At 38.4% G+C, this 10,385-nt stretch overlaps 2 protein-coding genes across 8 annotated transcripts in view; one reads left to right on the top strand and one right to left on the bottom strand.

Moving 5' to 3' along the window:
* LOC109851588 (ATP-dependent zinc metalloprotease FTSH 2, chloroplastic-like) overlaps positions 1-3,788 on the top strand; it is an 8,958-nt gene extending 5,170 nt beyond the window's left edge. The window contains exons 4-5 of the mRNA XM_020421805.1: positions 1-129; positions 3,247-3,788. The exon at positions 1-129 is cut by the window's left edge and continues 67 nt beyond it. Of these exons, the coding sequence (XP_020277394.1) occupies positions 1-129; positions 3,247-3,585 (468 nt within the window). The 3' untranslated portion in view covers positions 3,586-3,788. The remainder of the gene's footprint in view (positions 130-3,246) is intronic.
* Positions 4,192-8,765, bottom strand: LOC109851587 (putative pentatricopeptide repeat-containing protein At2g02150). 7 transcript variants are annotated; one of them, XM_020421802.1, is made up of 4 exons: positions 6,216-8,765; positions 4,816-5,103; positions 4,589-4,650; positions 4,192-4,503 (listed from the first exon to the last, which is right to left on the bottom strand). In XM_020421802.1, exon 1 carries the CDS (start codon positions 8,599-8,601, stop codon positions 6,427-6,429), a length of 2,175 nt encoding a protein of 724 aa, XP_020277391.1. In that variant the 5' UTR covers positions 8,602-8,765; the 3' UTR covers positions 4,192-4,503; positions 4,589-4,650; positions 4,816-5,103; positions 6,216-6,426. The 7 variants fall into 7 exon arrangements, with proteins under 7 accessions (XP_020277391.1, XP_020277387.1, XP_020277389.1 ...); XM_020421798.1 differs by having other exon boundaries at positions 4,589-5,103; XM_020421800.1 differs by having other exon boundaries at positions 4,192-4,679.

Genomic DNA, 10,385 nt, shown 5'->3' with positions numbered 1-10,385 from the left:
CAGCAACTTTTTGCAAGGATAGTAGGTGGTCTTGGAGGCCGAGCTGCTGAGGAGGTTATCTTTGGGGAGCCCGAGGTCACCACTGGTGCTGCCGGTGATTTGATCCAGATCACTGGTTTGGCCAAACAGGTAATTTCCTTACTAATGGTAGACTGAGTCCTTGACATATGAGGCAGGTCCTACTTACATGCAATTGACTGTGAGATTAAAAGTTTGATAAATTGCACAAAACTACCGTGAACTTTGAGATTTTGCATAGAACTACTATAAACCTTTTTTTTAATTGAGAAAACTTACGATGAACTTTCAAACTACGAAAAAAACCATGAACTATTGGAAACTGTTGCTAATGGCTCTAATGTCTTGGATAAAAGATCTAAATTGTCATTAATATCTATCAACCTTAATCGGTAAAAATCTACGCGGGTAAAGTTAAAAAATTAGTAACCAAAAAGTTACCCCAACTTTGTCAGCATGTTAGTTCAAAGAAAAAGTTTTTTTTTTCGTGATAAAAACAATGGGAGATCCCTCCACGTTTCATAAAAAAGAGTTTAACGAAACATATAAATACAAAATATAGCACTCCCGTCATAAAATTTCAAAATCATACAAAAGGCCACATGGGCAAAATACTAATAGTGAAGCTTGGTAGAAGACTGCATAAGCCAGATAAGGAACAATTCGCTATCAGAGTCACCTTCATGATCGCCCGTCGACGCATCATGCCCTACAATCCGTCGATCATAGTTGTCATCGTGCACATGATGGCGCAAGTCAGCATGAGCTAAGCATGCAATAGCTCAATCCCTAGCCTCCTTTGACGGCAAACCTATCCAGAGAGAAAAATCAGCAATCATATGAAGAAATGTATGTGATGCAGACCTTGCATTGTTTCTAAAAATCCTATTATTTCTTTCACGCTAGACTGCTCAATAAGAGGCTGCTGTAATTAAGCACCATAAAGGTAAATTTGACTATGTAATCCTAGCCCTGCTCCAAGCAGACCAAATATCACATAATATCTAGGTTGTTCAACACCATCGAAGCACAACGTAATATTAACCCAAATAACATTCATGAAAGAACAATGGAAGAATAAATGTTATACTGTTTCAGCATTTGAAAGATAAAGGACACATACATTAGGTCCCTGCCACCTACGCTTCATCAGGTTGTCACATGTCACGATGACATTTCTACTGGCAAGCCACAAAAACGCTCTAACTGTCATAGGTGCTCTAGAGGTCCATACCAACTTTGCTGCTACATTTATACCCACCAAAATTAAGAATTCTATACATGGACCTAGCTGTGAAAGATTTCCTGGGCTTCCATTGCCAAAGCGGCACATCTTGCCTATCATTTTTGGGTTTCCAGTCGCTAGAAGCATAAGTAGGTCTTGTTTTTAGTTGTTTAATCTGACCTGACGGTAGGTTGTTAAAGTTAGGACATCATCTACTCCTACATTGGGAAATCATGGATGCATTGTGTTTCCTAGCAAAGGAGAAAAGATCGGGGAGTTAACTCACCACACCGTCTGTCCTTTCAAAATCTAATGTAGGTTCCATGACTGAGCGAGACATTGATTCCCGCCTAGGATGCATCCCACATGTTAGCAACTCCCTTCTAAAATCCTGAACAGATTTGAAAATTTCTATGTGTCAGATTCCACAGTCCAGATCTTGGACCATATTCATGTGACAATAAAGAGGCAATAGCGCCTGCAGGCTGTGCTAAAATTTTCCACCACCAACGTGCAAGCATTGCTTTGTTCATATCCCGAAGGTTCAATACACCAAGGTCTCCCTCTTCCTTCGAGCAACAAACTTGTCCCTAACAAACTAGTTTGTATCCTCGTGCGGCCTATTATGTTTGTAGAGGAACTTTCTTCTAATGGTGTTGATTCTTGCCTCAACCCAACGTGGCATCTCAAAGTAGAAAAAGAAGTATAAAGGTGTAGCTGATAAAGATGCATTCAATAAAGTTATTCTCCCTCCGAAAGATAGAAGTTCCCCTTTTCACCCTTGAAGTTTTTTCTCAATCCTCTCGATCATGGGAATCCAATCTTGTTTCCTCAGTCTGCCTAGCTGATGGGAATTCCCAAGTATTTTAGTGGAAATTCTTTACAGGGACAACCTAAAATTTTCTCGATTAACATTGTGTTGATATTCCTACGTCCTAAGAATAAAATTGAGCTTTTGTGAAAGTTAACTTTCTGCCCTGAAAAGCTGAAAATTACACGGGATCCATTTGACAATGATCGCCTGGGCTACATTTGTTCTACCATACAAAACTTTGTCGTCCGCATACTGTAAGTCCTTCTCTCGCCTAGTCCGCTTACTGTACCTAGACCTATTACCACCCACACCCAGACCTTCAATAAGTCCTTCTCTCGCCTTGTTAAGCAGAATGTTAAGGCCGTCAACAACTAAAACGAATACCAATGGCAATAATGGTTATATCTTATGGTCCAAGACCTCTCTTGCAGACAATTTCCTAACCAGGTTCTCCATTGGGTAGTATAATAATCTTTGGAGAATAGCCAAGATTTAATCCATGCCATCCATTTTGATCCAAAAACTCATATGCAAATATACTTCTTTATTATACTTATTACAATAGTGTATCACCTCTTGTGCTGTGACTACCTCGTCCTAGATATATCTTCCTGCCACAAAACCAGATTGGTATTCACCAATCAATTCTCCAAGTTTTGTACTTAGCCTATTTGCAAGAGCCCTAGAGATGATTTGTAAGGATCTGTGTAGGAGGCGGGCAGATGGGCCTAAAGTCACCTACATGTGGGCAAGGGATTTTAGGGATGAGAACAACATGAGAGTAGTTCAGTAAAAAAGTTCATGGTAGTTTTCATTGATGAAAAGGTTTATGCAGTTTTTGTGCAAAATCTCCAAAAGTTCTAGTCAATTTTGTGAAATTTACACTTGTACCGCCCTTATGATCTGCTGGGTCACTAAAATTGGTGTTGTATTATGAGAATATTGAATTAGAGTGTTTTGCAGTAGACCAATGGGAACTTTGCATAAAATCCATGGTCATGCTCAGAACTTTGCAGCTTCCAACCATTTTATTCTCATTTTTACCTGTGGACCTGTGGTCTCATGAACGAGAAACCTGTCATTCTCACCTAAAACACTAAGCAGTAGGAATAACAGGGCTTTATAATAACAATGTTTTCCTTTGATTTTATGGAAGCTTATCTTTCTCCTCTCATTTTTTTTCTTATAGATGGTAACAACCTTCGGAATGTCTGAGATTGGCCCATGGTCACTAACGGATTCTTCAGCACAAAGCGATGTGATCATGAGAATGATGGCAAGGAATTCAATGTCAGAGAAGCTAGCAGAGGACATTGATGCTGCTGTGAAGCAGTTATCAGACACTGCTTATGAGATTGCTTTGAGCCATATCAGAAATAACCGAGAAGCGATTGATAAGATTGTGGAGATACTTATTGAGAAGGAGACGATGACTGGTGATGAGTTCAGAGGAATTCTCTCAGAGTTTACGGAGATTCCTGTTGAGAATAGGGTTCCACCAACTACACCAACAGCTGTCCTTGTTTAGAATTCTATAATCAAAGAAGCTTGTAAGGGTTATTCATGTTCTTCTTCATGCTGCCCTTTGAGAGTGGGCACCTGATGTAAAGTGTATAATATGTGGTGCTTCAGTGTATTTGTAATTGGTACATATGTACAACTTAAATCATCAGAATACATAGTTTCCACTGGGCTTGATGCCTTACTGTACTGTTCTGTGTCTTTGTTATAGACCCTAAGCAAGTTTTTCTGGCTGGCCTGGATAAAGTTGCCGATAAGTGATTCGTTTCTTAATTTATGAATATTTCTTCAATAGATTTATGAATATTTCTTCAATAGGATATGAAGCGTTCTAGATCACAGAATGGTGGTATTTTTGCTGAATAAACAATCCTAATATATATGTGCCGGTTAGGGAAATCTAGGTAGCAAGCTATCTGTGACTCTGTGCAGTGCACAAAGTTACGATAAGCATGAACCATGTAATATGAACCATGTAGTATGCTGAACGTATGTAAAACTCCCAATTAAAAGGGCTTTGATTCAGTGTAAAACTTCCAATTATAAAGGCAACCCTTTTGGTGCCTGCCAATTGAACAAAATAAATTAAACAGTCAACATTTGCCACAGTAAATCTTATGAATGAATCATTTCCTGTTCTTTACTCATTTTAATGAATCAAGTAAGGTTACAATTGATAGAGTACATATTACAACAAAAACTGAACAAAACTGAGGCTCACTTCTTACAGGCATTTGAAGCAAAGATACAAAAACTTCAACAAAACTGAGGCTCTCCTATTATCAGAAAGCAGTTGAAACAAAGAATGCTGGATTATTCATGATATTTATTTGCACAAATCCAAAGCTCAGCTCCTCCAGTGAATCAAAGAATAAGGAGTGAGCCTCTACCCAAGAATCAAAATCCTCTAGGAATACCTCTCCCTCTACAAAAATAAAAAAAGGTCACAGAGATACAGCAGTGTTCATTTGTTTTGGTCAGGATTTTTTTTTTGTTGGTATCCATAATACCTTGAGAGTTTCCACTCACAGCATCTTCAGCAGTTTGTAAGAAACCAAATGAAAGATCCAAGCTGCAATGTTCATCATTAGCAATGATGGACTGCTAGGGAATAAAAGGTCAGCTATTTCAAACAAAGCATCAACTATTCATATAATTGCAGCCATATAAATCTCACAGTATCAGGAATTTCACTGCCTGTACTAATATAATATAAAATTGTCAGGTAAAAGATCACCAGGTTGAGATCGTGAATCCTCTTATGGTCAAATAGATGTTCAAACAGCCTCCCTAACAAGGTTCATCTTCTTCTCTCAAATTCAGTACTGAATGGAGAGTGAGGTTCCAGCCAACATGTTCCGCTTCCGTATGATGACAAAAGGTATACATCACAATCAAGCCATCTAAAAGCTCACACTCGTGCTCAGAACATATTGGAACCTCGGAGAGATGCTTTCAATTTGAGAGATTGGCTGCGATTTATTGCCTCCAGACCCCGCCAGCCAATCTTTAGAGCAGAGAGATCCTGAACAAAGCTACATTCTTAGTGGTATTTTATAACATTTAAGCCAAAGGTTCATACAGACATGACGCAATGATTGTTAAAAATTAAAAGATAAGCAGTGGAAAATGATATCATAATCCTTGAAGATCTAAGTTCATGATCACACTATAAGCTGGAAGAAAATGATATGAGCCAATAGAATACAGATAAATCATTTGACTGTCTGTTAACTCAATAAGATAAGGTTTTTCCTTGACTAAACAGCCCTGCATCCGAAATCATTAATTGTGAACTCGTCAAAACAGGAAACACAGTGATGAAGCTCAATGGATCATATCATACTCGCGTCGAAGGAACATATGTTTCAGTAACAGTGCATATACATGGCTTAGAACATAGTTCATAGCAATGAGAGACAGTTGATAGTAACACTGGCCATCATATTATGAATCCTGACAGAATACCAGCAAGAAAGTTCACAAACAGCATGAAGACTAACTTTACAAGCTGAAAGGATTACTATATGTAATAAATACAGTTGGAAACTACAGCATAAATATTCTGTTTGGAGAGGGATGAAGGGAGCAGAACAATGGCACAAATTTCTCAAGGTAACATAATCTGCTAGAAAAATAAGGAACAAAGAGTTCAATATATATTCAAAACATACTGGAACCACAATACATCACTAATCACTGTTTCGTTTCACTCATTTTCTTTCTTTTTAGTCGTGATTGAAAAATCCTCCTTTGAAACTATATCCCAAAAAGGTTGAAAGACTTGAAGTAACAAACTATTACTATGGTTGCTGGCGGCAACTAGATTGGATTCAGATACGAGTAATTGTTTGACAATGATAGTAGAATCAAAGCCATGAAAGAAATCCCAAATTCATGTGATAATGCATGCAGTAATGCTTATGAAGACAGTTAATGTAGATACAGCGGAAAACAGCTTTTTATCGCAATATGTAAAAAAAAATCTTAAATGTCAAATGTTCTCTATCACAGAGGGATAAACTTCAAAGTTATAAACTATGAGACGACCCACATAAATTTGTCACTAGTATCAGCAAACGGTTAGAAAAGTATAAAGAATAAATGGATAAGAACCTTTGAGTCAGCAAGTTGTACCTGTGAATCATAAAGTACAGAAATCCACCTACTCCTTAGCGGATGGTGAAAAGATCCAGGCTGCAATTTACATCCAGGAAATGTTTTCCTTTCAGAAACCCCAAGCCTTGGGGCTACAACTCCATCAATTAAAACCATTATGGAGCCAGGATGTTCTATTCCAAATTGATGATACATGGCCGGGTTGGCGCTGCATGTTTTTCATAACCTTTCAAGTTTTGTAACCTGGCACATTATCAAATCTGGTATCAGGGTCTATATCCCTGCTTTTCATTTCATTTTGCAATTCCAAGACTTTTTCCATATTTCCCAACTTGTGATAGTTACTTATCAGGCAGTTATAAACAGCCTGATCAGGAACAACTCCGTTGTTAATCATCTCCGTCAGCAATTTCCTTGCCTTTTCAATTTGCCCAAGATTACAGAAGCCCCATATGAGAGAAGTGTAAGCATGCAAGTCAAGATCAAGCCCACTTTCTACCATCCTGTCCCTCAGTGCAAAGCCTTCCTCAAAATTTCCTTGCTTCAAATGTCCGTCCATCAGAGAAGTGAATGTGATTTTGTCTGGTGCCATCCCCTTCTCTGCCATTTCATCAAAGAGCTTGGTGGCTTCTTCCAAACGACCATTTATGGAAAGGCCATCAATCAAGGCTGTATAAGCTGGAACATTAGGCTGCAAACCCAATTCTCTCATTTTATTAAAATGATTGGTTGCCTCATGAACAGACCCTTCTTTGCATAACCCATCAATTAAGGAGCAATAAGTGACAACAGTGGGAAGAATACCGGAATCTAGCATTTTCTCAAACAAACCAAGTGCTTCTGAAGCCTTTCCAGCCTTAAAGTAAGCATCTATGAGAATGGAATATATAATGTGATTTGGCTTCATATCATGCTTATCCATCTCATCAACTAGAGACCTAGCTGCGTCGATTTTTCCTTCAGTACAAAGGCCCCATGTAAGAGTGCCATACAAAGACAAGTCTACCTTTCCACCCTTTACCTTCATTTCTGCCAGCAAATCCATTGCCCTCTTCATGTTCTTCTTCTGGAAATGCCCATGAATAAGAGCAGTGTATATCAATTCATTGGCAGCAACACCAGCATTAACCATTGCTTGGAAAAACTCTTCTGCATCTGCAACCCTCCCTTCTTTACATAACCCATCCACCAAAGCCGTGTATGTAACAACATTAAACTCCACTTTCTCCCTTGCCATTTCATCAGCCAGCATCAAAGCTTCCTTAAGGTTCCCAGCCTTACAATTCCCATCTATTAAAGAAGTATATGTGAACTGGTTGGGTGATAAGCCTTTGATTCTCATGTCAACAAAGAACTTGATTGCCTCATTCATCATTCCTTCCTTGCAAAATGCATCAATGAAAGTGCTAAATGTAACCACATTGGGTCTAATATCATTCCTCCTCATCACATTTAGGTAACCAAGAGCCTTTGGCAACTTTCCAGACTTGCAAAAGCAGTTTATGAGTGCATTATAGGTTATCACATCAGGCTTGCAATCAGCCCTTTTCATCTCATCAAGAAGTCTTTCCGCTTCTTCCAACTCCCCACACTTCCCATTGCCATCAATGAGGGAATTATAAGTAACCACATCCGGTGAGCAGCCAATCTCTTTCATCTTTGAAAAAACCTCCCTTGCAGCCTCCAAATCCCCCTCTTTACACAAGAGATCAATCATAATATTGAAAGTAAACACAGTAGGAGACAAATTTGACCTCATTATATCATCAAAAAACCTCTTTGACGCTTCCCTGCTCCCCAACTTCGCGAACTTCTGCAACAAATAGTTACAAGACCTCAGCTTGGGCAAAATCTGGAACTCCCTCATCCTATAAAAACACTTACTGGCTTCATCAAGCATACTCAAATCAACCAAAGCCCCAAAAAGAGCATCAAACACGCCAAAATTGTAACTTCCCAACAATTTCCCAGCCGAGCGAAGTGAGTCTACCAACTTTTCACATTCAAACGACGCCCCATTACCTCGCACAAGCTCCTTCAGCAGCTGCTGAGCTTGAAAATACATCCGACCCTTGAACAAAATATGAACAGCAATACAGTAGGATTCAACAGTGTGTCTAAAATTCCTTTGGTTTGATGCCCAGATAAAGAATTGAAATGCTGACCTAGGGTTTTGTTTCAGCTGGGCTAAAACCCCAGAAACCCTTGCGCTGGCTGAGGCCGAGGAGAACAAAGAAGTGAGGCGAGGGTCAGCAAAGTTACCGGCGGCGAAGATTTTAGCGAGGTCAAGATCGGAGCTGGGGTTTTGGGGCGAAGTGGAGAAGTGAGGACGAAGGGGGAGGGTTTTGGTAGGGTTTTGGAGTGGGGAGCGGAGAGTGCGGAGACCGCGGGTGAGAATAAGCATTCTTTGAGATTAGGGACATGATTGGATTAAGATCATAGCTTAGAGATTGATTCGCTCATCTTCTTCCATTGATAAAGAAGCGATTTTTAGGGTTTTTGAGGTTCGAACTCGAGAAGAAAAGGCGACTGAGAAGAGAGAGTCAGAGACAGGGCTGGGAATTCCGGATTCGGATACTCTCCACTACCCGTTATCCTAGGCCCGTGTCCGCAACCAGTTAAGGACAAGAACCGGTCTCTCTGATCTTAGTAGGAGCAAAACTGCGGTAATAGGTCGTTATTTAGGGGCTGTTTGTTTCGCAAAAAAGAATGGGAAATCAAAGAATAGGAAATCTATTTCCTAAAATAATTGTTTTGATGTTGTTTGGTTGGTTTAAAAATGAAGGAAATTATAAAATAGGAGATGAGATGAGATCAGTTGTCACCTTATTATTGGATGATGTGAGTGATTTTTTTAAAAAAATTGTTTTGAGGTTGTTTGGTTGGTTAAAAAAATAAGGAAATGAATTGGAGGTATATTATTGGATGATGTTTTGAGGTTGTTTATGTTTGGTTCGTTTTTAAAAATAAGAAAATAGATGAGATGAGATGAGTTGGAGGTATATTATTGGATGATGTGACACATACTTAAGGAAATCAATTTCTTGTTTTTTTTTTTTGAGGAAATGGATGGAAATGAAGGTTTAATGAGATGAGATGAGTTGTCACAATATTATTGGATGATGTGTGTGATTTTTATAAATGAGATAAGATGAGATGTGATGAGTTGGATGATGTGACACATTTCTTATGTTTAGTTTATTTTTAAATGTAAGAAAGGAGATGAAATGAGATGAGTTGGATGATAAAAATAATATTTTATTGGATGTTATGGTTGAGTTTTAGGGATGGAAATGGATAAAAATATTATTTTATTAATTTCCTTGTACCGATTTCCTTTTCTTTGATTTTAGGAAACCAACCAAACGGGCCCTTTATCTCATATTGCACGTTGACAACTATATTTTAATGGGTTACTTGTATTAGCCCCCCAACCTTTTCAGTATTTCAATATAAGCCCTCCAAATCTTTGGAATTAATCCCAGGCTCCGAAAATATTATTAACATGTTGAAATATGTTCCTCTAGTTAAAATCTGATTAAAATGAGAGAGGTATTCTATTTAATGGGTTTTGCTACAGGGACTAGCATGGAGGACAGATGAGGTGTCTCATTCCTATTGCATAATGAGGTGGTCATCATTAATGATGGTCAACTCATTATGCAATAGGAGGGGGACATCTCACATGTCCCCCCTGTTGGTCTCATATTTTTTATCATTGGAGAATTTTTCCTATTTAATTTAACTTTTCCGATGATTTGTCAGTTTTACTCTTCTCACACATACCCAAATCCATTAACCATTTTAACTTATTACTGTTAAGCTCCTCAACTCTATTTAATAAAACTCTACTCAAACCCAATTTTCTAACTTAGCATCTTCTCCAACATCTTTCTCAATATGAATCTATCTGATGCAAATTTAGGAGTAGAGCTGAAGAAAGCTATTGGGGAAGACGTTGGAGAAAGTGAATTGGAAAATAGGTTTAGGTTAGGATTTTACTAAACGAATTATGGGAGCTTAACGGTATAACAAATTAGGATTTGGGATACCCACTTCAACCAGATTTTAACTAATGAACTTATTTCAACATACGAATATGATTTTTGGGGCATGAGATCAATTTCAAAGATTTAGGGGGCTAATGTCGAAATATTGAAGATTTGGGAGGGCTTGAGAGCAGATTCG

The sequence above is a fragment of the Asparagus officinalis genome, chromosome 8 (assembly GCF_001876935.1).
Source record: "Asparagus officinalis chromosome 8, Aspof.V1, whole genome shotgun sequence".
NCBI classification, from domain to species: Eukaryota; Viridiplantae; Streptophyta; class Magnoliopsida; order Asparagales; family Asparagaceae; genus Asparagus; species Asparagus officinalis.
The sequence above is the reverse complement of the archived record's forward strand: the minus strand, read 5'-3'. Positions and strand labels throughout refer to the sequence as shown.

Coding starts and splice junctions, on each gene's coding strand:
- LOC109851587 (XM_020421797.1), bottom strand. CDS start 8,601: ATGCTTATTCTCACCCGCGGTCTCCGCACTCTCCGCTCCCCACTCCAA.